This window comes from Anopheles nili, chromosome 3 (genome assembly GCF_943737925.1).
Source record: "Anopheles nili chromosome 3, idAnoNiliSN_F5_01, whole genome shotgun sequence".
Taxonomy (NCBI): Eukaryota; Metazoa; Arthropoda; class Insecta; order Diptera; family Culicidae; genus Anopheles; species Anopheles nili.
In genome coordinates this window covers 39,529,627-39,555,722 of record NC_071292.1, presented here as the reverse complement: position 1 = coordinate 39,555,722, position 26,096 = coordinate 39,529,627, and the positions used below count along the sequence as shown (strand labels likewise).

The following is a 26,096-nucleotide window of genomic DNA, read 5'->3' as shown; positions in this document are numbered from 1 at the left end:
GAGCATCGCTCCTTGGCACCGACTGTAGGTTTGGCTGCTCTGCAGGATGCTTTTGTCCATCAACCAAAAAGGGAGTTGACGGGATCGTGGACGGGAAGTGGCTAAAGACTGTGGCAAAGGACTCACTTTCCATTATTTCGTGATCACTTGTGAACTTGATGGTGAATCTACTCTACTATCGCCGCAGTTAGGGTGCTGGTACAAACTGGATGCTGAAAGCACCGTCTCAGCTCTCTGGCTTCCACACCAATATTAGGCAGGTCAATGATCTTCCGGTCAAATCGGTTGTTCCTCGCTATCGATAATGAATGAATGAAATCCGAGACAGAGTTAGTGTCTCTCAGCTCTTTGGCTTTCCTTGGGTGATCACCTAAGACTTCAGGTCCAAAGCTGAAATGACAGCCTCAAAGGTGGTCTTAGTTCGACCTTCTAAGCCATACTTGATTGCCTCTAGATTGTTACCCCGTAGATTAATCAGGGTCAACAAGAGGCTCACAAGGTTGTTGGGTCCCTTGGGGCCTGCGACAGAGATTGACCTGTCAGAGCCAAGCTCGATGATAGTTCCTTCCCGCATCTTGCTCTGTCGGATTGCCAGTCGGTGTCATTCCCACCAGCCATTCCCACCAACCACCCAACCACATTCCCACCACCCACCCAACCCCATCCCCAGATCTAGCATTTAATTAAGAATGCCGATCTAGCGACGCGCGATGTTTTTGCGGGAATTCCGGATGTCCATCAAAATACAGTCCAAACCGCAATAGTTCGGCAGATCCATGAATGTGGATCGATCGCCGAACAATTTATGTTGGAACCCGAGCAACTGTAACATAAAAGACTCGTTGGGTTCAACCTGAGCCCGCACGGTCTTGACGCGATCGTACGCGTCCCTTAGGCTTAGCTGGCCGTACTTCATCAGGTACGCCAGGCACAATGTCACTGAACGGCTCATTCCTGCTACGCAATGAACTAGAGCAGCGCCACCGGCCTTGCGTTCCTGATGGATCATGTCGGCTACTTTATGGAAGTAGGGTTCCAGATTTGTCTCATGCCTATTTAATTCCGGGATCCTTAGATACCGTGTGTTTTCCGCAGGGAGTTCAGTATCGGCTAACTCGGCTTCGGTTGTAACATTGATTATCAATGTCATTCCCTTTTTTTGCAACACGTCAACATTGGCACCTCCACCGCAGAGGTAGAGGTTTTCGACTATTTGTGAAAATACATCCTTCTGTGGGATAATTTCCACGAAGTCTTTGTCACTATAATCAAGGAGTTTTTGGAGCCTTGAAAATCTCCGTACATCTGAATACATTTTAAAATATTGCAACGTATATCGTTCGCAACAGACACAAAATGATTTTTTTTTTGAGTATTTTTAAAGAGACTGAGCCAGCTTGGCTACATTCGCCTCTAACGTTCCGTGTGATCCGATGTTATTTGGCTTTGCAGCTGTGAGGTGTTTATATTTGCTGCTTTAGGTTGGTGAGCCGTAGGAATTTGAGTAATTTCGCTTCGCTTTTTATATCCGGAGATAATATTTTGTGCAGTTGTGAGTCAAGAAGGCAGGAGGTACGTTGCCTTGAGAATCCTAGACAGTCCACAAGGATATGTTGGACTGTAATGGAAACTCCACAGTAACTGCATAGTGGCGGAGGCGCTTGATCTAGTATATGTGTGTGAGTGAGCCGTGTGTGGCCGATGCGAAGGCGGGACAGAGTTTTTTGGTCATTGCTGTTAGGATAATCAGGCCAGGGTGCTGTTGTAGTTTTGATTATTCTTAGTAGTGGTTGTTGTAGGTTGAACCAGGTGGATTCCCAGCTTTTGGCTATTGCTTGATTGGTTGAAATTTGAATATCTTTCCGGGTTATTGGGTCGTGGTTTATATGGGTTTTATTTCTACCTTTAGTGGCTAAAAGGTCTGCTTTATCGTTCCCTCGAATGTTTGCATGGCTCGGAATCCAACATAAGGACACTGTGGATTCCTGTGCAAGCTGTTCGAGTTTTTGGATGTTAGCGTCTCTGGAGTTGCCGTGTTCTAAGGCAGAGAGAACGCTGGCACTATCAGTAAATATGACAGATGGTTTGTCGGAACGTAGGCAGTCTTCTATTGCAATGATGATGGCTATTGCTTCGGCAGAAAAGGATGATGTATGTTCTGGCAGTTTGATGGAGATTTTGTCGTATTTGGAATAAATTCCACAGCCCGCTGTGTTGTTGTGGCTAGAACCATCTGTGTAAATGTGGTGGTGGTGTTTGTAGTATGTTTGTCGCATTTCAGTGAAGAGAGTGTTGGTTTCAATCTTTGGTTGTTGTTTGTTGAAACTGTCTCTGAAATGCCAGTTTATTTGGATCGGCGGTAGGTCCCATGGACGGGAGGTGTTGTGGATGAGTTTTGATATGTCAGGAAGTTGTTTTTGGGTGAGTTTTTCAAGACCTTTGTTGGCTCTGCTTACGATTGTGTTTCCAGCTTCGCCTTTTTCTCTTATTCGGCAGGCCGCGGCTACTAGTCTTTTGGTGACCAGATGTTGAATCGGCAGGAGTCCACTCTCACATAAAATAGATTTGTTGAGGCTGGTGACAAATGCTCCTGAAGCGAATTTAACTGCAATCGCCTCTTCTGGGGGAGTATTTCTTTTACCAGACACGGGTATAGTTCAAGTGCGTGATCCCACGCTCTTGTTCAAGCGTTTGTGGTGCCCTTCGAGAAGGACACAATAAACACCTTGGAGGAGACCTCATCCGGTGCTCCTACACTCAGCTCGCGGACCGCGGTGGGCGCGAGCCTCTGCTCTTTTTTTTGTAATATAATCGGGTTTATTAACATATAACATATAAATAAATCCTTCACTATCCAAGAAGCTCGTTCCCCGCGAGTAATTATTGCTTCAAGGTAAATTCTATTTGAAAAACGCAAGTCATCACAAAATAAATTCGAAAGGGGCTCAATGCTCCGGTGCACTCTCTTTTTTTCCATTAAGTTTCTTTTCAGAGCGTTCTCTTCTTTCTTTCTTTGCCTTCACCAGACGCCATTATCAGCGCCCGGTGAATTCCGCTGCGCTAGCCGCCGCTTGTTGGGATGCCGTCAGCGATGCTGGGGACCCGTGTGCCAACCGACGAGCCTGCAGCTGTCTGCGGTACGCTCGTTGCCGCTCATTCCGCCGTTGCCTAGCTGCTTCTTCTCTCCGCGCCACGGTGGACGGCGAAGGCGGCGTCATCGCTCTGCTGTAGCGTACCAGCAGAGGAGGAGAAGGAATTTTTGAGCCACCACCAAAGTTTTTCTACATTTTGGGTATGAATAAGTGAATCAGAAGGATTCACGAAGTTAGTTGAGTGGTTAACAGCGACATGTCCGTATCCGTGCTGTTTCAGATGATTGTAACCACGCCAACAATCGGTTACAATTTTGAAGCCGATACGAACATGTTCGTTGATTATGCCGGTTAAAATTTCGGTATTTCTGCGCTCTACGAGCCATAGAAATATCTCCTTTGTTTCCCGACAAATGCCTTCCACCAACCACTCATTGGGGAAGGCATTCATGCGGCCCCGGTTGTACTTACGTGTCGAGATTTTGGTCTCGTCTATCTCGACTGTCAGACCAGGTCCTCCAATCGGTGAATCATTGTTAATCTCCATCAGCAACTGCATGCGAATTTCGCCGAAGTGCTTCAACACTGTGCGGGAGTTCACTTTTGCTTCTTTTGCTGCAGTTTTAGCCCCAATTCCGTTTCGCCACATGTAGAGCAAAATCATTCCCTGTTTCGGGTGTTTTCGAAAAATGACTGTAAACGTACGGATTTTTCAGCGATCTGGCAACCACGTTTTTCCCAAAACCACTTGCATCTGTAAAATAACTTTATATGTTACAACATATACACACGTAACCTGTTTCTTTGTTCATTAGTGTGCACGTACTAAAGTTACACTAACAATTATTCTGCCTACCTAGTTTACTTACCTGTCTCCGTTCCGAATTTCTGTTCTAAGGAGCATCGCTCCTTGGCACCGACTGTAGGTTTGGCTGCTCTGCAGGATGCTTTTGTCCATCAACCAAAAAGGGAGTTGACGGGATCGTGGACGGGAAGTGGCTAAAGACTGTGGCAAAGGACTCACTTTCCATTATTTCGTGATCACTTGTGAACTTGATGGTGAATCTACTCTACTATCGCCGCAGTTAGGGTGCTGGTACAAACTGGATGCTGAAAGCACCGTCTCAGCTCTCTGGCTTCCACACCAATATTAGGCAGGTCAATGATCTTCCGGTCAAATCGGTTGTTCCTCGCTATCGATAATGAATGAATGAAATCCGAGACAGAGTTAGTGTCTCTCAGCTCTTTGGCTTTCCTTGGGTGATCACCTAAGACTTCAGGTCCAAAGCTGAAATGACAGCCTCAAAGGTGGTCTTAGTTCGACCTTCTAAGCCATACTTGATTGCCTCTAGATTGTTACCCCGTAGATTAATCAGGGTCAACAAGAGGCTCACAAGGTTGTTGGGTCCCTTGGGGCCTGCGACAGAGATTGACCTGTCAGAGCCAAGCTCGATGATAGTTCCTTCCCGCATCTTGCTCTGTCGGATTGCCAGTCGGTGTCATTCCCACCAGCCATTCCCACCAACCACCCAACCACATTCCCACCACCCACCCAACCCCATCCCCAGATCTAGCATTTAATTAAGAATGCCGATCTAGCGACGCGCGATGTTTTTGCGGGAATTCCGGATGTCCATCAAAATATAGTCCAAACCGCAATAGTTCGGCAGATCCATGAATGTGGATCGATCGCCGAACAATTTATGTTGGAACCCGAGCAACTGTAACATAAAAGACTCGTTGGGTTCAACCTGAGCCCGCACGGTCTTGACGCGATCGTACGCGTCCCTTAGGCTTAGCTGGCCGTACTTCATCAGGTACGCCAGGCACAATGTCACTGAACGGCTCATTCCTGCTACGCAATGAACTAGAGCAGCGCCACCGGCCTTGCGTTCCTGATGGATCATGTCGGCTACTTTATGGAAGTAGGGTTCCAGATTTGTCTCATGCCTATTTAATTCCGGGATCCTTAGATACCGTGTGTTTTCCGCAGGGAGTTCAGTATCGGCTAACTCGGCTTCGGTTGTAACATTGATTATCAATGTCATTCCCTTTTTTTGCAACACGTCAACATTGGCACCTCCACCGCAGAGGTAGAGGTTTTCGACTATTTGTGAAAATACATCCTTCTGTGGGATAATTTCCACGAAGTCTTTGTCACTATAATCAAGGAGTTTTTGGAGCCTTGAAAATCTCCGTACATCTGAATACATTTTAAAATATTGCAACGTATATCGTTCGCAACAGACACAAAATGATTTTTTTTTTGAGTATTTTTAAAGAGACTGAGCCAGCTTGGCTACATTCGCCTCTAACGTTCCGTGTGATCCGATGTTATTTGGCTTTGCAGCTGTGAGGTGTTTATATTTGCTGCTTTAGGTTGGTGAGCCGTAGGAATTTGAGTAATTTCGCTTCGCTTTTTATATCCGGAGATAATATTTTGTGCAGTTGTGAGTCAAGAAGGCAGGAGGTACGTTGCCTTGAGAATCCTAGACAGTCCACAAGGATATGTTGGACTGTAATGGAAACTCCACAGTAACTGCATAGTGGCGGAGGCGCTTGATCTAGTATATGTGTGTGAGTAAGCCGTGTGTGGCCGATGCGAAGGCGGGACAGAGTTTTTTGGTCATTGCTGTTAGGATAATCAGGCCAGGGTGCTGTTGTAGTTTTGATTATTCTTAGTAGTGGTTGTTGTAGGTTGAACCAGGTGGATTCCCAGCTTTTGGCTATTGCTTGATTGGTTGAAATTTGAATATCTTTCCGGGTTATTGGGTCGTGGTTTATATGGGTTTTATTTCTACCTTTAGTGGCTAAAAGGTCTGCTTTATCGTTCCCTCGAATGTTTGCATGGCTCGGAATCCAACATAAGGACACTGTGGATTCCTGTGCAAGCTGTTCGAGTTTTTGGATGTTAGCGTCTCTGGAGTTGCCGTGTTCTAAGGCAGAGAGAACGCTGGCACTATCAGTAAATATGACAGATGGTTTGTCGGAACGTAGGCAGTCTTCTATTGCAATGATGATGGCTATTGCTTCGGCAGAAAAGGATGATGTATGTTCTGGCAGTTTGATGGAGATTTTGTCGTATTTGGAATAAATTCCACAGCCCGCTGTGTTGTTGTGGCTAGAACCATCTGTGTAAATGTGGTGGTGGTGTTTGTAGTATGTTTGTCGCATTTCAGTGAAGAGAGTGTTGGTTTCAATCTTTCGTTGTTGTTTGTTGAAACTGTCTCTGAAATGCCAGTTTATTTGAATCGGCGGTAGGTCCCATGGACGGGAGGTGTTGCGGATGAGTTTTGATATGTCAGGAAGTTGTTTTTGGGTGAGTTTTTCAAGACCTTTGTTGGCTCTGTTTACTATTGTGTTTCCAGCTTCGCCTTTTTCTCTTATTCGGCAGGCCGCGGCTACTAGTCTTTTGGTGACCAGATGTTGAATCGGCAGGAGTCCACTCTCACATAAAATAGATTTGTTGGGGCTGGTGACAAATGCTCCTGAAGCGAATTTAACTGCAATCGCCTCTTCTGGGGGAGTATTTCTTTTACCAGACACGGATATAGTTCAAGTGCGTGATCCCACGCTCTTGTTCAAGCGTTGTGGTGCCCTTCGAGAAGGACACCATAAACACCTTGGAGGAGACCTTATCCGGTGCTCCTACACTCAGCTCGCGGACCGCGGTGGGCGCGAGCCTCTGCTCTTTTTTTGTAATATAATCGGGTTTATTAACATATAACATATAAATAAATCCTTCACTATCCAAGAAGCTCGTTCCCCGCGAGTAATTATTGCTTCAAGGTAAATTCTATTTGAAAAACGCAAGTCATCACAAAATAAATTCGAAAGGGGCTCAATGCTCCGGCGCACTCTCTTTTTTTCCATTAAGTTTCTTTTCAGAGCGTTCTCTTCTTTCTTTCTTTGCCTTCACCAGACGCCATTATCAGCGCCCGGTGAATTCCGCTGCGCTAGCCGCCGCTTGTTGGCATGCCGTCAGCGATGCTGGGGACCCGTGTGCCAACCGACGAGCCTGCAGCTGTCTGCGGTACGCTCGTTGCCGCTCATTCCGCCGTTGCCTAGCTGCTTCTTCTCTCCGCGCCACGGTGGACGGCGAAGGCGGCGTCATCGCTCTGCTGTAGCGTACCAGCAGAGGAGGAGAAGGAATTTTTGAGCCACCACCAAAGTTTTTCTACATTTTGGGTATGAATAAGTGAATCAGAAGGATTCACGAAGTTAGTTGAGTGGTTAACAGCGACATGTCCGTATCCGTGCTGTTTCAGATGATTGTAACCACGCCAACAATCGGTTACAATTTTGAAGCCGATACGAACATGTTCGTTGATTATGCCGGTTAAAATTTCGGTATTTCTGCGCTCTACGAGCCATAGAAATATCTCCTTTGTTTCCCGACAAATGCCTTCCACCAACCACTCATTGGGGAAGGCATTCATGCGGCCCCGGTTGTACTTACGTGTCGAGATTTTGGTCTCGTCTATCTCGACTGTCAGACCAGGTCCTCCAATCGGTGAATCATTGTTAATCTCCATCAGCAACTGCATGCGAATTTCGCCGAAGTGCTTCAACACTGTGCGGGAGTTCACTTTTGCTTCTTTTGCTGCAGTTTTAGCCCCAATTCCGTTTCGCCACATGTAGAGCAAAATCATTCCCTGTTTCGGGTGTTTTCGAAAAATGACTGTAAACGTACGGATTTTTCAGCGATCTGGCAACCACGTTTTTCCCAAAACCACTTGCATCTGTAAAATAACTTTATATGTTACAACATATACACACGTAACCTGTTTCTTTGTTCATTAGTGTGCACGTACTAAAGTTACACTAACAATTATTCTGCCTACCTAGTTTACTTACCTGTCTCCGTTCCGAATTTCTGTTCTAAGGAGCATCGCTCCTTGGCACCGACTGTAGGTTTGGCTGCTCTGCAGGATGCTTTTGTCCATCAACCAAAAAGGGAGTTGACGGGATCGTGGACGGGAAGTGGCTAAAGACTGTGGCAAAGGACTCACTTTCCATTATTTCGTGATCACTTGTGAACTTGATGGTGAATCTACTCTACTATCGCCGCAGTTAGGGTGCTGGTACAAACTGGATGCTGAAAGCACCGTCTCAGCTCTCTGGCTTCCACACCAATATTAGGCAGGTCAATGATCTTCCGGTCAAATCGGTTGTTCCTCGCTATCGATAATGAATGAATGAAATCCGAGACAGAGTTAGTGTCTCTCAGCTCTTTGGCTTTCCTTGGGTGATCACCTAAGACTTCAGGTCCAAAGCTGAAATGACAGCCTCAAAGGTGGTCTTAGTTCGACCTTCTAAGCCATACTTGATTGCCTCTAGATTGTTACCCCGTAGATTAATCAGGGTCAACAAGAGGCTCACAAGGTTGTTGGGTCCCTTGGGGCCTGCGACAGAGATTGACCTGTCAGAGCCAAGCTCGATGATAGTTCCTTCCCGCATCTTGCTCTGTCGGATTGCCAGTCGGTGTCATTCCCACCAGCCATTCCCACCAACCACCCAACCACATTCCCACCACCCACCCAACCCCATCCCCAGATCTAGCATTTAATTAAGAATGCCGATCTAGCGACGCGCGATGTTTTTGCGGGAATTCCGGATGTCCATCAAAATATAGTCCAAACCGCAATAGTTCGGCAGATCCATGAATGTGGATCGATCGCCGAACAATTTATGTTGGAACCCGAGCAACTGTAACATAAAAGACTCGTTGGGTTCAACCTGAGCCCGCACGGTCTTGACGCGATCGTACGCGTCCCTTAGGCTTAGCTGGCCGTACTTCATCAGGTACGCCAGGCACAATGTCACTGAACGGCTCATTCCTGCTACGCAATGAACTAGAGCAGCGCCACCGGCCTTGCGTTCCTGATGGATCATGTCGGCTACTTTATGGAAGTAGGGTTCCAGATTTGTCTCATGCCTATTTAATTCCGGGATCCTTAGATACCGTGTGTTTTCCGCAGGGAGTTCAGTATCGGCTAACTCGGCTTCGGTTGTAACATTGATTATCAATGTCATTCCCTTTTTTTGCAACACGTCAACATTGGCACCTCCACCGCAGAGGTAGAGGTTTTCGACTATTTGTGAAAATACATCCTTCTGTGGGATAATTTCCACGAAGTCTTTGTCACTATAATCAAGGAGTTTTTGGAGCCTTGAAAATCTCCGTACATCTGAATACATTTTAAAATATTGCAACGTATATCGTTCGCAACAGACACAAAATGATTTTTTTTGTGTATTTTTAAAGAGACTGAGCCAGCTTGGCTACATTCGCCTCTAACGTTCCGTGTGATCCGATGTTATTTGGCTTTGCAGCTGTGAGGTGTTTATATTTGCTGCTTTAGGTTGGTGAGCCGTAGGAATTTGAGTAATTTCGCTTCGCTTTTTATATCCGGAGATAATATTTTGTGCTGTTGTGAGTCAAGAAGACAGGAGGTACGTTGCCTTGAGAATCCTAGACAGTCCACAAGGATATGTTGGACTGTAATGGAAACTCCACAGTAACTGCATAGTGGCGGAGGCGCTTGATCTAGTATATGTGTGTGAGTGAGCCGTGTGTGGCCGATGCGAAGGCGGGACAGAGTTTTTTGGTCATTGCTGTTAGGATAATCAGGCCAGGGTGCTGTTGTAGTTTTGATTATTCTTAGTAGTGGTTGTTGTAGGTTGAACCAGGTGGATTCCCAGCTTTTGGCTATTGCTTGATTGGTTGAAATTTGAATATCTTTCCGGGTTATTGGGTCGTGGTTTATATGGGTTTTATTTCTACCTTTAGTGGCTAAAAGGTCTGCTTTATCATTCCCTCGAATGTTTGCATGGCTCGGAATCCAAAATAAGGACACTGTGGATTCCTGTGCAAGCTGTTCGAGTTTTTGGATGTTAGCGTCTCTGGAGTTGCCGTGTTCTAAGGCAGAGAGAACGCTGGCACTATCAGTAAATATGACAGATGGTTTGTCGGAACGTAGGCAGTCTTCTATTGCAATGATGATGGCTATTGCTTCGGCAGAAAAGGATGATGTATGTTCTGGCAGTTTGATGGAGATTTTGTCGTATTTGGAATAAATTCCACAGCCCGCTGTGTTGTTGTGGCTAGAACCATCTGTGTAAATGTGGTGGTGGTGTTTGTAGTATGTTTGTCGCATTTCAGTGAAGAGAGTGTTGGTTTCAATCTTTCGTTGTTGTTTGTTGAAACTGTCTCTGAAATGCCAGTTTATTTGAATCGGCGGTAGGTCCCATGGACGGGAGGTGTTGCGGATGAGTTTTGATATGTCAGGAAGTTGTTTTTGGGTGAGTTTTTCAAGACCTTTGTTGGCTCTGTTTACTATTGTGTTTCCAGCTTCGCCTTTTTCTCTTATTCGGCAGGCCGCGGCTACTAGTCTTTTGGTGAGCAGATGTTGAATCGGCAGGAGTCCACTCTCACATAAAATAGATTTGTTGGGGCTGGTGACAAATGCTCCTGAAGCGAATTTAACTGCAATCGCCTCTTCTGGGGGAGTATTTCTTTTACCAGACACGGATATAGTTCAAGTGCGTGATCCCACGCTCTTGTTCAAGCGTTGTGGTGCCCTTCGAGAAGGACACCATAAACACCTTGGAGGAGACCTTATCCGGTGCTCCTACACTCAGCTCGCGGACCGCGGTGGGCGCGAGCCTCTGCTCTTTTTTGTAATATAATCGGGTTTATTAACATATAACATATAAATAAATCCTTCACTATCCAAGAAGCTCGTTCCCCGCGAGTAATTATTGCTTCAAGGTAAATTCTATTTGAAAAACGCAAGTCATCACAAAATAAATTCGAAAGGGGCTCAATGCTCCGGCGCACTCTCTTTTTTTCCATTAAGTTTCTTTTCAGAGCGTTCTCTTCTTTCTTTCTTTGCCTTCACCAGACGCCATTATCAGCGCCCGGTGAATTCCGCTGCGCTAGCCGCCGCTTGTTGGGATGCCGTCAGCGATGCTGGGGACCCGTGTGCCAACCGACGAGCCTGCAGCTGTCTGCGGTACGCTCGTTGCCGCTCATTCCGCCGTTGCCTAGCTGCTTCTTCTCTCCGCGCCACGGTGGACGGCGAAGGCGGCGTCATCGCTCTGCTGTAGCGTACCAGCAGAGGAGGAGAAGGAATTTTTGAGCCACCACCAAAGTTTTTCTACATTTTGGGTATGAATAAGTGAATCAGAAGGATTCACGAAGTTAGTTGAGTGGTTAACAGCGACATGTCCGTATCCGTGCTGTTTCAGATGATTGTAACCACGCCAACAATCGGTTACAATTTTGAAGCCGATACGAACATGTTCGTTGATTATGCCGGTTAAAATTTCGGTATTTCTGCGCTCTACGAGCCATAGAAATATCTCCTTTGTTTCCCGACAAATGCCTTCCACCAACCACTCATTGGGGAAGGCATTCATGCGGCCCCGGTTGTACTTACGTGTCGAGATTTTGGTCTCGTCTATCTCGACTGTCAGACCAGGTCCTCCAATCGGTGAATCATTGTTAATCTCCATCAGCAACTGCATGCGAATTTCGCCGAAGTGCTTCAACACTGTGCGGGAGTTCACTTTTGCTTCTTTTGCTGCAGTTTTAGCCCCAATTCCGTTTCGCCACATGTAGAGCAAAATCATTCCCTGTTTCGGGTGTTTTCGAAAAATGACTGTAAACGTACGGATTTTTCAGCGATCTGGCAACCACGTTTTTCCCAAAACCACTTGCATCTGTAAAATAACTTTATATGTTACAACATATACACACGTAACCTGTTTCTTTGTTCATTAGTGTGCACGTACTAAAGTTACACTAACAATTATTCTGCCTACCTAGTTTACTTACCTGTCTCCGTTCCGAATTTCTGTTCTAAGGAGCATCGCTCCTTGGCACCGACTGTAGGTTTGGCTGCTCTGCAGGATGCTTTTGTCCATCAACCAAAAAGGGAGTTGACGGGATCGTGGACGGGAAGTGGCTAAAGACTGTGGCAAAGGACTCACTTTCCATTATTTCGTGATCACTTGTGAACTTTATGGTGAATCTACTCTACTATCGCCGCAGTTAGGGTGCTGGTACAAACTGGATGCTGAAAGCACCGTCTCAGCTCTCTGGCTTCCACACCAATATTAGGCAGGTCAATGATCTTCCGGTCAAATCGGTTGTTCCTCGCTATCGATAATGAATGAATGAAATCCGAGACAGAGTTAGTGTCTCTCAGCTCTTTGGCTTTCCTTGGGTGATCACCTAAGACTTCAGGTCCAAAGCTGAAATGACAGCCTCAAAGGTGGTCTTAGTTCGACCTTCTAAGCCATACTTGATTGCCTCTAGATTGTTACCCCGTAGATTAATCAGGGTCAACAAGAGGCTCACAAGGTTGTTGGGTCCCTTGGGGCCTGCGACAGAGATTGACCTGTCAGAGCCAAGCTCGATGATAGTTCCTTCCCGCATCTTGCTCTGTCGGATTGCCAGTCGGTGTCATTCCCACCAGCCATTCCCACCAACCACCCAACCACATTCCCACCACCCACCCAACCCCATCCCCAGATCTAGCATTTAATTAAGAATGCCGATCTAGCGACGCGCGATGTTTTTGCGGGAATTCCGGATGTCCATCAAAATATAGTCCAAACCGCAATAGTTCGGCAGATCCATGAATGTGGATCGATCGCCGAACAATTTATGTTGGAACCCGAGCAACTGTAACATAAAAGACTCGTTGGGTTCAACCTGAGCCCGCACGGTCTTGACGCGATCGTACGCGTCCCTTAGGCTTAGCTGGCCGTACTTCATCAGGTACGCCAGGCACAATGTCACTGAACGGCTCATTCCTGCTACGCAATGAACTAGAGCAGCGCCACCGGCCTTGCGTTCCTGATGGATCATGTCGGCTACTTTATGGAAGTAGGGTTCCAGATTTGTCTCATGCCTATTTAATTCCGGGATCCTTAGATACCGTGTGTTTTCCGCAGGGAGTTCAGTATCGTCTAACTCGGCTTCGGTTGTAACATTGATTATCAATGTCATTCCCTTTTTTTGCAACACGTCAACATTGGCACCTCCACCGCAGAGGTAGAGGTTTTCGACTATTTGTGAAAATACATCCTTCTGTGGGATAATTTCCACGAAGTCTTTGTCACTATAATCAAGGAGTTTTTGGAGCCTTGAAAATCTCCGTACATCTGAATACATTTTAAAATATTGCAACGTATATCGTTCGCAACAGACACAAAATGATTTTTTTTGTGTATTTTTAAAGAGACTGAGCCAGCTTGGCTACATTCGCCTCTAACGTTCCGTGTGATCCGATGTTATTTGGCTTTGCAGCTGTGAGGTGTTTATATTTGCTGCTTTAGGTTGGTGAGCCGTAGGAATTTGAGTAATTTCGCTTCGCTTTTTATATCCGGAGATAATATTTTGTGCAGTTGTGAGTCAAGAAGGCAGGAGGTACGTTGCCTTGAGAATCCTAGACAGTCCACAAGGATATGTTGGACTGTAATGGAAACTCCACAGTAACTGCATAGTGGCGGAGGCGCTTGATCTAGTATATGTGTGTGAGTGAGCCGTGTGTGGCCGATGCGAAGGCGGGACAGAGTTTTTTGGTCATTGCTGTTAGGATAATCAGGCCAGGGTGCTGTTGTAGTTTTGATTATTCTTAGTAGTGGTTGTTGTAGGTTGAACCAGGTGGATTCCCAGCTTTTGGCTATTGCTTGATTGGTTGAAATTTGAATATCTTTCCGGGTTATTGGGTCGTGGTTTATATGGGTTTTATTTCTACCTTTAGTGGCTAAAAGGTCTGCTTTATCGTTCCCTCGAATGTTTGCATGGCTCGGAATCCAAAATAAGGACACTGTGGATTCCTGTGCAAGCTGTTCGAGTTTTTGGATGTTAGCGTCTCTGGAGTTGCCGTGTTCTAAGGCAGAGAGAACGCTGGCACTATCAGTAAATATGACAGATGGTTTGTCGGAACGTAGGCAGTCTTCTATTGCAATGATGATGGCTATTGCTTCGGCAGAAAAGGATGATGTATGTTCTGGCAGTTTGATGGAGATTTTGTCGTATTTGGAATAAATTCCACAGCCCGCTGTGTTGTTGTGGCTAGAACCATCTGTGTAAATGTGGTGGTGGTGTTTGTAGTATGTTTGTCGCATTTCAGTGAAGAGAGTGTTGGTTTCAATCTTTCGTTGTTGTTTGTTGAAACTGTCTCTGAAATGCCAGTTTATTTGGATCGGCGGTAGGTCCCATGGACGGGAGGTGTTGCGGATGAGTTTTGATATGTCAGGAAGTTGTTTTTGGGTGAGTTTTTCAAGACCTTTGTTGGCTCTGTTTACTATTGTGTTTCCAGCTTCGCCTTTTTCTCTTATTCGGCAGGCCGCGGCTACTAGTCTTTTGGTGAGCAGATGTTGAATCGGCAGGAGTCCACTCTCACATAAAATAGATTTGTTGGGGCTGGTGACAAATGCTCCTGAAGCGAATTTAACTGCAATCGCCTCTTCTGGGGGAGTATTTCTTTTACCAGACACGGATATAGTTCAAGTGCGTGATCCCACGCTCTTGTTCAAGCGTTGTGGTGCCCTTCGAGAAGGACACCATAAACACCTTGGAGGAGACCTTATCCGGTGCTCCTACACTCAGCTCGCGGACCGCGGTGGGCGCGAGCCTCTGCTCTTTTTTTGTAATATAATCGGGTTTATTAACATATAACATATAAATAAATCCTTCACTATCCAAGAAGCTCGTTCCCCGCGAGTAATTATTGCTTCAAGGTAAATTCTATTTGAAAAACGCAAGTCATCACAAAATAAATTCGAAAGGGGCTCAATGCTCCGGCGCACTCTCTTTTTTTCCATTAAGTTTCTTTTCAGAGCGTTCTCTTCTTTCTTTCTTTGCCTTCACCAGACGCCATTATCAGCGCCCGGTGAATTCCGCTGCGCTAGCCGCCGCTTGTTGGGATGCCGTCAGCGATGCTGGGGACCCGTGTGCCAACCGACGAGCCTGCAGCTGTCTGCGGTACGCTCGTTGCCGCTCATTCCGCCGTTGCCTAGCTGCTTCTTCTCTCCGCGCCACGGTGGACGGCGAAGGCGGCGTCATCGCTCTGCTGTAGCGTACCAGCAGAGGAGGAGAAGGAATTTTTGAGCCACCACCAAAGTTTTTCTACATTTTGGGTATGAATAAGTGAATCAGAAGGATTCACGAAGTTAGTTGAGTGGTTAACAGCGACATGTCCGTATCCGTGCTGTTTCAGATGATTGTAACCACGCCAACAATCGGTTACAATTTTGAAGCCGATACGAACATGTTCGTTGATTATGCCGGTTAAAATTTCGGTATTTCTGCGCTCTACGAGCCATAGAAATATCTCCTTTGTTTCCCGACAAATGCCTTCCACCAACCACTCATTGGGGAAGGCATTCATGCGGCCCCGGTTGTACTTACGTGTCGAGATTTTGGTCTCGTCTATCTCGACTGTCAGACCAGGTCCTCCAATCGGTGAATCATTGTTAATCTCCATCAGCAACTGCATGCGAATTTCGCCGAAGTGCTTCAACACTGTGCGGGAGTTCACGTTTGCTTCTTTTGCTGCAGTTTTAGCCCCAATTCCGTTTCGCCACATGTAGAGCAAAATCATTCCCTGTTTCGGATGTTTTCGAAAAATGACTGTAAACGTACGGATTTTTCAGCGATCTGGCAACCACGTTTTTCCCAAAACCACTTGCATCTGTAAAATAACTTTATATGTTACAACATATACACACGTAACCTGTTTCTTTGTTCATTAGTGTGCACGTACTAAAGTTACACTAACAATTATTCTGCCTACCTAGTTTACTTACCTGTCTCCGTTCCGAATTTCTGTTCTAAGGAGCATCGCTCCTTGGCACCGACTGTAGGTTTGGCTGCTCTGCAGGATGCTTTTGTCCATCAACCAAAAAGGGAGTTGACGGGATCGTGGACGGGAAGTGGCTAAAGACTGTGGCAAAGGACTCACTTTCCATTATTTCGTGATCACTTGTGAACTTGATGGTGAATCTACTCTACTATCGCCGCAGTTAGGGTGCTGGTACAAACTGGATGCTGAAAGCACCGTCTCAGCTCTCTGGCTTCCACACCAATATTAGGCAGGTCAATGATCTTCCGGTCAAATCGGTTGTTCCTCGCTATCGATAATGAATGAATGAAATCCGAGACAGAGTTAGTGTCTCTCAGCTCTTTGGCTTTCCTTGGGTGATCACCTAAGACTTCAGGTCCAAAGCTGAAATGACAGCCTCAAAGGTGGTCTTAGTTCGACCTTCTAAGCCATACTTGATTGCCTCTAGATTGTTACCCCGTAGATTAATCAGGGTCAACAAGAGGCTCACAAGGTTGTTGGGTCCCTTGGGGCCTGCGACAGAGATTGACCTGTCAGAGCCAAGCTCGATGATAGTTCCTTCCCGCATCTTGCTCTGTCGGATTGCCAGTCGGTGTCATTCCCACCAGCCATTCCCACCAACCACCCAACCACATTCCCACCACCCACCCAACCCCATCCCCAGATCTAGCATTTAATTAAGAATGCCGATCTAGCGACGCGCGATGTTTTTGCGGGAATTCCGGATGTCCATCAAAATATAGTCCAAACCGCAATAGTTCGGCAGATCCATGAATGTGGATCGATCGCCGAACAATTTATGTTGGAACCCGAGCAACTGTAACATAAAAGACTCGTTGGGTTCAACCTGAGCCCGCACGGTCTTGACGCGATCGTACGCGTCCCTTAGGCTTAGCTGGCCGTACTTCATCAGGTACGCCAGGCACAATGTCACTGAACGGCTCATTCCTGCTACGCAATGAACTAGAGCAGCGCCACCGGCCTTGCGTTCCTGATGGATCATGTCGGCTACTTTATGGAAGTAGGGTTCCAGATTTGTCTCATGCCTATTTAATTCCGGGATCCTTAGATACCGTGTGTTTTCCGCAGGGAGTTCAGTATCGTCTAACTCGGCTTCGGTTGTAACATTGATTATCAATGTCATTCCCTTTTTTTGCAACACGTCAACATTGGCACCTCCACCGCAGAGGTAGAGGTTTTCGACTATTTGTGAAAATACATCCTTCTGTGGGATAATTTCCACGAAGTCTTTGTCACTATAATCAAGGAGTTTTTGGAGCCTTGAAAATCTCCGTACATCTGAATACATTTTAAAATATTGCAACGTATATCGTTCGCAACAGACACAAAATGATTTTTTTTGTGTATTTTTAAAGAGACTGAGCCAGCTTGGCTACATTCGCCTCTAACGTTCCGTGTGATCCGATGTTATTTGGCTTTGCAGCTGTGAGGTGTTTATATTTGCTGCTTTAGGTTGGTGAGCCGTAGGAATTTGAGTAATTTCGCTTCGCTTTTTATATCCGGAGATAATATTTTGTGCAGTTGTGAGTCAAGAAGGCAGGAGGTACGTTGCCTTGAGAATCCTAGACAGTCCACAAGGATATGTTGGACTGTAATGGAAACTCCACAGTAACTGCATAGTGGCGGAGGCGCTTGATCTAGTATATGTGTGTGAGTGAGCCGTGTGTGGCCGATGCGAAGGCGGGACAGAGTTTTTTGGTCATTGCTGTTAGGATAATCAGGCCAGGGTGCTGTTGTAGTTTTGATTATTCTTAGTAGTGGTTGTTGTAGGTTGAACCAGGTGGATTCCCAGCTTTTGGCTATTGCTTGATTGGTTGAAATTTGAATATCTTTCCGGGTTATTGGGTCGTGGTTTATATGGGTTTTATTTCTACCTTTAGTGGCTAAAAGGTCTGCTTTATCGTTCCCTCGAATGTTTGCATGGCTCGGAATCCAAAATAAGGACACTGTGGATTCCTGTGCAAGCTGTTCGAGTTTTTGGATGTTAGCGTCTCTGGAGTTGCCGTGTTCTAAGGCAGAGAGAACGCTGGCACTATCAGTAAATATGACAGATGGTTTGTCGGAACGTAGGCAGTCTTCTATTGCAATGATGATGGCTATTGCTTCGGCAGAAAAGGATGATGTATGTTCTGGCAGTTTGATGGAGATTTTGTCGTATTTGGAATAAATTCCACAGCCCGCTGTGTTGTTGTGGCTAGAACCATCTGTGTAAATGTGGTGGTGGTGTTTGTAGTATGTTTGTCGCATTTCAGTGAAGAGAGTGTTGGTTTCAATCTTTCGTTGTTGTTTGTTGAAACTGTCTCTGAAATGCCAGTTTATTTGGATCGGGGGTAGGTCCCATGGACGGGAGGTGTTGCGGATGAGTTTTGATATGTCAGGAAGTTGTTTTTGGGTGAGTTTTTCAAGACCTTTGTTGGCTCTGTTTACTATTGTGTTTCCAGCTTCGCCTTTTTCTCTTATTCGGCAGGCCGCGGCTACTAGTCTTTTGGTGAGCAGATGTTGAATCGGCAGGAGTCCACTCTCACATAAAATAGATTTGTTGGGGCTGGTGACAAATGCTCCTGAAGCGAATTTAACTGCAATCGCCTCTTCTGGGGGAGTATTTCTTTTACCAGACACGGATATAGTTCAAGTGCGTGATCCCACGCTCTTGTTCAAGCGTTGTGGTGCCCTTCGAGAAGGACACCATAAACACCTTGGAGGAGACCTTATCCGGTGCTCCTACACTCAGCTCGCGGACCGCGGTGGGCGCGAGCCTCTGCTCTTTTTTTGTAATATAATCGGGTTTATTAACATATAACATATAAATAAATCCTTCACTATCCAAGAAGCTCGTTCCCCGCGAGTAATTATTGCTTCAAGGTAAATTCTATTTGAAAAACGCAAGTCATCACAAAATAAATTCGAAAGGGGCTCAATGCTCCGGCGCACTCTCTTTTTTTCCATTAAGTTTCTTTTCAGAGCGTTCTCTTCTTTCTTTCTTTGCCTTCACCAGACGCCATTATCAGCGCCCGGTGAATTCCGCTGCGCTAGCCGCCGCTTGTTGGGATGCCGTCAGCGATGCTGGGGACCCGTGTGCCAACCGACGAGCCTGCAGCTGTCTGCGGTACGCTCGTTGCCGCTCATTCCGCCGTTGCCTAGCTGCTTCTTCTCTCCGCGCCACGGTGGACGGCGAAGGCGGCGTCATCGCTCTGCTGTAGCGTACCAGCAGAGGAGGAGAAGGAATTTTTGAGCCACCACCAAAGTTTTTCTACATTTTGGGTATGAATAAGTGAATCAGAAGGATTCACGAAGTTAGTTGAGTGGTTAACAGCGACATGTCCGTATCCGTGCTGTTTCAGATGATTGTAACCACGCCAACAATCGGTTACAATTTTGAAGCCGATACGAACATGTTCGTTGATTATGCCGGTTAAAATTTCGGTATTTCTGCGCTCTACGAGCCATAGAAATATCTCCTTTGTTTCCCGACAAATGCCTTCCACCAACCACTCATTGGGGAAGGCATTCATGCGGCCCCGGTTGTACTTACGTGTCGAGATTTTGGTCTCGTCTATCTCGACTGTCAGACCAGGTCCTCCAATCGGTGAATCATTGTTAATCTCCATCAGCAACTGCATGCGAATTTCGCCGAAGTGCTTCAACACTGTGCGGGAGTTCACGTTTGCTTCTTTTGCTGCAGTTTTAGCCCCAATTCCGTTTCGCCACATGTAGAGCAAAATCATTCCCTGTTTCGGATGTTTTCGAAAAATGACTGTAAACGTACGGATTTTTCAGCGATCTGGCAACCACGTTTTTCCCAAAACCACTTGCATCTGTAAAATAACTTTATATGTTACAACATATACACACGTAACCTGTTTCTTTGTTCATTAGTGTGCACGTACTAAAGTTACACTAACAATTATTCTGCCTACCTAGTTTACTTACCTGTCTCCGTTCCGAATTTCTGTTCTAAGGAGCATCGCTCCTTGGCACCGACTGTAGGTTTGGCTGCTCTGCAGGATGCTTTTGTCCATCAACCAAAAAGGGAGTTGACGGGATCGTGGACGGGAAGTGGCTAAAGACTGTGGCAAAGGACTCACTTTCCATTATTTCGTGATCACTTGTGAACTTTATGGTGAATCTACTCTACTATCGCCGCAGTTAGGGTGCTGGTACAAACTGGATGCTGAAAGCACCGTCTTAGCTCTCTGGCTTCCACACCAATAGTAGACAAGTTAATGATCTTCCGGTCAAATCGGTTGTTCCTCGCTATCGATAATGAATGAATGAAATCCGAGACAGAGTTAGTGTCTCTCAGCTCTTTGGCTTTCCTTGGGTGATCACCTAAGACTTCAGGTCCAAAGCTGAAATGACAGCCTCAAAGGTGGTCTTAGTTCGACCTTCTAAGCCATACTTGATTGCCTCTAGATTGTTACCCCGTAGATTAATCAGGGTCAACAAGAGGCTCACAAGGTTGTTGGGTCCCTTGGGGCCTGCGACAGAGATTGACCTGTCAGAGCCAAGCTCGATGATAGTTCCTTCCCGCATCTTGCTCTGTCGGATTGCCAGTCGGTGTCATTCCCACCAGCCATTCCCACCAACCACCCAACCACATCCCCACATTCCCACCACCCACCCAACCCCATCCCCAGATCTAGCATTTAATTAAGAATGCCGATCTAGCGACGCGCGATGTTTTTGCGGGAATTCCGGATGTCCATCAAAATATAGTCCAAACCGCAATAATTCGGCAGATCCATGAATGTGGATCGATCGCCGAACAATTTATGTTGGAACCCGAGCAACTGTAACATAAAAGACTCGTTGGGTTCAACCTGAGCCCGCACGGTCTTGACGCGATCGTACGCGTCCCTTAGGCTTAGCTGGCCGTACTTGGTACGCCAGGCACAATGTCACTGAACGGCTCATTCCTGCTACGCAATGAACTAGAGCAGCGCCACCGGCCTTGCGTTCCTGATGGATCATGTCGGCTACTTTATGGAAGTAGGGTTCCAGATTTGTCTCATGCCTATTTAGTTCCGGGATCCTTAGATACCGTGTGTTTTCCGCAGGGAGTTCAGTACCGTCTAACTCGGCTTCGGTTGTAACATTGATTATCAATGTTATTCCCTTTTTTTGCAACACGTCAACATTGGTACCTCCACCGCAGAGGTAGAGGTTTTCGACTATTTGTGAAAATACATCCTTCTGTGGGATAATTTCCACGAAGTCTTTGTCACTATAATCAAGGAGTTTTTGGAGCCTTGAAAATCTCCGTACATCTGAATACATTTTAAAATATTGCAACGTATATCGTTCGCAACAGACACAAAATGAATGGTGCCTACTCTTCGTTCTCTCTTCCTTATTTACTTTAGAGATAGATGAGCATGGCATGCTATGACGAGCATTGTATAATATGAAAATATTTTTTGACACTTTGACGGTCAAGGATGATAAACAAATATTGACTCGCAACTGAATATTATTGCTATTTACGGTGCCATACAGGAATCCCCATGAAGCTGGGGAATCCAGTATCGTAGTGTGATAAAACCTCAACAACAAAGAAGCATACGAGGATTATTTTACAAAATGAAACCATTCGAAAGTTTTACATTTTCCAACGTGGACGTAAGGCGAGTGCTACATTTTCTGCGTACGACGCGTCATTTATCTATTTAACTTTACTGCACACAGGAAGAAGTTGTTCCAAATCGATAAAACAATGATAATAGTTGGAGTGTTGGGAAAATCGAAAGAGGCTCATTGTAATAAATTGGTGGATTTTGATCTGTTAAACGTTCATCCATAGCTCGCAGAAGAACCTGAAATAGATGTACTGTCGTATGGCACCACAACTCGGGAAAGCAATATTTTTGCTAATGTTTGTTTATTTTTTTTCAAGGGAAAAGTGAAATTTTACTTTCGTACAGAAGGAAACCCGGTGTTTCTTTATTTCGATGCCACAATTGATAGCATTGATTTGTTAGAGCTCACCGAACGGATAATAGTGGAAAAAACCCGTTGAATCCCCGTTGAACTTCATAGAATTCAATAGTACAATCCGCACCCTTTTTGCTAGGGTGTTTTTGTTTGCGCTGCAAGTGTTCCATCTCGTAGAATCCGTAATGTCGTTCGGCATGTCATATCTTTCCATATTCAAATCGTTGAAAATTATTCGTGAAAACTATGTCCTGAAGTTTCTTTCCAGAATGCTGAAAGCAGCAAAGATTGGTTCATTCATGGGTAAAAAGTGTCTTCTTTGCAGCCCAGGGTTGCTCTTTATGTTCAATCTTCTCAACAGTGACAGCAAGCAGCATGCCGCGGAAGATATTGAAGAACTTGAAACGAAAGTGGAAGATTTTACCAACAAAACACTACGAAATCAATTCATCATTGCGAACAATAGTGCAATGTCCCTGTTTTCGGTACCAAAACGCAGGCAGTTTGTTTCTACAACGAGTTCAAACAACAGCGGAACAACATGGGAATATGTTACCTGAAAAAGATGAGCAGGTCATCCTGGAGCAGTCGAAACCGTATGATTGTTTGGTTTTCCCTTGAAATACAAATTTCCTTTCAAGGACCCAACGCAAGAAGCATTTTGGGATTGATACAGGATCACGTCGACGATGGTTTGGAATGTGGATTTGACGAAAGCGATAACCAATCAAGACAAAGAATCAGGACACATTATGCTGTAAGTTGATTGCTAATGCTAATGTGTTAATTATTTCAAACATTTTTGCGCATTATATTCATATCCGTCTTACCGACATAACTTTTGTAACATTTATCAGCTCCCTACCACAGGCGCTTGGTTTGAGATGTTTAAATTGATGAATGAACTGTTTATCGAACACCCGAACGATCCGTACTACGATGTCTACGACACAGATTATGTAAGTATGTTCTAAAAATGACACTGCGACAAATATGCTAACTCAAACACACTTGCACGTTTTGTTTCAGGCCGCTTATTTGCAGAATTTCATGGGCTGGAGTTGGCCATTATCAAGTACAAGGATGTGCTACTACCACACTATGGTACATCATTCCACGAAACAAAATACCAGGATGCGCTAAACTTGCTTCTTGCTGAAAGAGTACTGCGACGCGATTTGGCAAAATGGTAAACAGCAGTGTGAATTTCTTAGTTTGCGCGGTAACCCATGCGTGCTAGGGAAGCATAAACAGTTGATCCTACATAATACGACAGGCGAATTACGAGTTTTTTTCAAATTATAGCTAAAAGCTGTAGCAACTGAAACCGTCTTGAACGTGTACAGTTTCCCATATTCGAGCCTTCAATTAGCGACCTTCGTGCTGCGGAATGTATCAACAAAAACGTTTCCAACCTCATGTGTTTCGATAGTACTGGTCGAACCGCTTAGAACATGAGGCTGGTATCTGTAGGAGATGAAGATGAGCTTGCAAATAATGACGCTCAAATGGATGACCGACAAACACGTAGAGAAAGGAGGCAATCTGAGGGGAAACACCCGGTATCGCTGGTGCATCTTCGTCTACCGAAATTGAACAGCCACACGGGCCAACCCGGCTACCTTCTACTACCGAGTATCTTCCGGGTATGCTGCATACCACCAGTTCGGTGGGACTGCTTCCAAGATTTCCTTTCTGGTCACTGGTGTGCCTAGGATCGAGCTCTATCTACACATACAGTACAGGCCAGCCAGAACATGTGCAAAGTGGATTTTTGTTTGGGTCGAATTTTCTGTTACCGTGGGATGTGAGCGTGCGGCTAGAACACGCGTAATTTTGGGCGGCATCGTATGAAAAAATTCGCAACCGCAAGAAAGTCAATCCTCATTCGGCAAAAAGTGTTGAGCTTAACATAATCTTTAGCTTGAAAATATCCATCGGTGTTGAATATGAATGTCTCGTAGGCCAACGATTTATCATGAGCGCGCCAGATAGTATTCTTCCAAAGGTACCAAGTTTGGTGCAAATCGGTTCACTAGAAACCACATTGAAGCGCGACCATAGGCACATATAAATAAATAAATAAATAAACAAATTTATATATATATATATATATATATATATATATATATATATATATATATATATATATATATATGTTTATATATATATATATATATATATATATATATATATATATATATATATATATATATATATATATATATATATATATATATATATATATATATATATATATATATATATATATATATATATATATATATATATATATATATATATATATATATATATATATATATATATATATATATATATATATATACAAACATTCATTTTTATTTATAAGATATATTATATTGTATATTATTTTTTTGTGTTGGTGGAGAGGGGTTGTTGGGTGAATGGTGGTTGTTGGGTTGGTGGGGGCTGTTGGGTGGAAGGGGGGCTGGTGCAAAATAACGGGTAAAAACGTCACCCCATGTATACGTCCCTCATTGCATCCAACAACCCCCTCCCCCCAACGCCCAACAACCCTCTCCCCCACACCCAACAACCTCCTCCCCCCCCCTTCCTCTGCACCCTAGTATCAGAAATTTCTACCCGTTATTTTGCACCAGCCCCCCCACCACCCAGCAACCCCATCCACCCAACCCGACACCATCCCTACATTCCCACCAACCACCCAACCACATCCCCACATTCCCACCACCCACCCAACCCCATCCCCAGATCTAGCATTTAATTAAGAATGCCGATCTAGCGACGCGCGATGTTTTTCCGGGAATTCCGGATCTCCATCAAAATATAGTCCAAACCGCAATAGTTCGGCAGATCCATGAATGTGGATCGATCGCCGAACAATTTATGTTGGAACCCGAGCAACTGTAACATAAAAGACTCGTTGGGTTCAACCTGAGCCCGCACGGTCTTGACGCGATCGTACGCGTCCCTTAGGCTTAGCTGGCCGTACTTCATCAGGTACGCCAGGCACAATGTCACTGAACGGCTCATTCCTGCTACGCAATGAACTAGAGCAGCGCCACCGGCCTTGCGTTCCTGATGGATCATGTCGGCTACTTTATGGAAGTAGGGTTCCAGATTTGTCTCATGCCTATTTAGTTCCGGGATCCTTAGATACCGTGTGTTTTCCGCAGGGAGTTCAGTATCGTCTAACTCGGCTTCGGTTGTAACATTGATTATCAATGTTATTCCCTTTTTTTGCAACACGTCAACATTGGCACCTCCACCGCAGAGGTAGAGGTTTTCGACTATTTGTGAAAATACATCCTTCTGTGGGATAATTTCCACGAAGTCTTTGTCACTATAATCAAGGAGTTTTTGGAGCCTTGAAAATCTCCGTACATCTGAATACATTTTAAAATATTGCAACGTATATCGTTCGCAACAGACACAAAATGAATGGTGCCTACTCTTCGTTCTCTCTTCCTTATTTACTTTAGAGATAGATGAGCATGGCATGCTATGACGAGCATTGTATAATATGAAAATATTTTTTGACACTTTGACGGTCAAGGATGATAAACAAATATTGACTCGCAACTGAATATTATTGCTATTTACGGTGCCATACAGGAATCCCCATGAAGCTGGGGAATCCAGTATCGTAGTGTGATAAAACCTCAACAACAAAGAAGCATACGAGGATTATTTTACAAAATGAAACCATTCGAAAGTTTTACATTTTCCAACGTGGACGTAAGGCGAGTGCTACATTTTCTGCGTACGACGCGTCATTTATCTATTTAACTTTACTGCACACAGGAAGAAGTTGTTCCAAATCGATAAAACAATGATAATAGTTGGAGTGTTGGGAAAATCGAAAGAGGCTCATTGTAATAAATTGGTGGATTTTGATCTGTTAAACGTTCATCCATAGCTCGCAGAAGAACCTGAAATAGATCTACTGTCGTATGGCACCACAACTCGGGAAAGCAATATTTTTGCTAATGTTTGTTTATTTTTTTTCAAGGGAAAAGTGAAATTTTACTTTCGTACAGAAGGAAACCCGGTGTTTCTTTATTTCGATGCCACAATTGATAGCATTGATTTGTTAGAGCTCACCGAACGGATAATAGTGGAAAAAACCCGTTGAATCCCCGTTGAACTTCATAGAATTCAATAGTACAATCCGCACCCTTTTTGC

At 45.0% G+C, this 26,096-nt stretch overlaps 6 protein-coding genes and 1 pseudogene across 6 annotated transcripts; 1 reads left to right on the top strand and 6 right to left on the bottom strand.

Moving 5' to 3' along the window:
- Positions 1–697: 697 nt before the first annotated feature.
- Positions 698–1,213, bottom strand: LOC128724265 (dual specificity protein phosphatase 14-like; the record flags this gene model as incomplete). Its single annotated transcript, XM_053818005.1, has 1 exon — positions 698–1,213. A coding segment is annotated over one exon (516 nt), but the record flags the coding sequence as incomplete, so codon positions are not given.
- A 3,474-nt stretch (positions 1,214–4,687) lies between these two features.
- On the bottom strand, positions 4,688–5,203 carry LOC128724264 (dual specificity protein phosphatase 14-like; the record flags this gene model as incomplete). The annotated part of the gene is made up of 1 exon (XM_053818004.1): positions 4,688–5,203. A coding segment is annotated over one exon (516 nt), but the record flags the coding sequence as incomplete, so codon positions are not given.
- Positions 5,204–8,675: 3,472 nt separating this feature from the next.
- LOC128724263 (dual specificity protein phosphatase 14-like) lies at positions 8,676–9,191 on the bottom strand (the record flags this gene model as incomplete). Its single annotated transcript, XM_053818003.1, has 1 exon — positions 8,676–9,191. A coding segment is annotated over one exon (516 nt), but the record flags the coding sequence as incomplete, so codon positions are not given.
- Positions 9,192–12,660: 3,469 nt separating this feature from the next.
- Positions 12,661–13,176, bottom strand: LOC128724262 (dual specificity protein phosphatase 14-like; the record flags this gene model as incomplete). The annotated part of the gene is made up of 1 exon (XM_053818002.1): positions 12,661–13,176. A coding segment is annotated over one exon (516 nt), but the record flags the coding sequence as incomplete, so codon positions are not given.
- A 3,470-nt stretch (positions 13,177–16,646) lies between these two features.
- Positions 16,647–17,150, bottom strand: LOC128724261 (dual specificity protein phosphatase 14-like; the record flags this gene model as incomplete). Its single annotated transcript, XM_053818001.1, has 1 exon — positions 16,647–17,150. A coding segment is annotated over one exon (504 nt), but the record flags the coding sequence as incomplete, so codon positions are not given.
- A 4,406-nt stretch (positions 17,151–21,556) lies between these two features.
- LOC128724260 (nonsense-mediated mRNA decay factor SMG8-like) lies at positions 21,557–23,358 on the top strand (annotated as a pseudogene).
- A 1,330-nt stretch (positions 23,359–24,688) lies between these two features.
- Positions 24,689–25,204, bottom strand: LOC128724259 (dual specificity protein phosphatase 14-like; the record flags this gene model as incomplete). The annotated part of the gene is made up of 1 exon (XM_053818000.1): positions 24,689–25,204. A coding segment is annotated over one exon (516 nt), but the record flags the coding sequence as incomplete, so codon positions are not given.
- Positions 25,205–26,096: the final 892 nt, after the last annotated feature.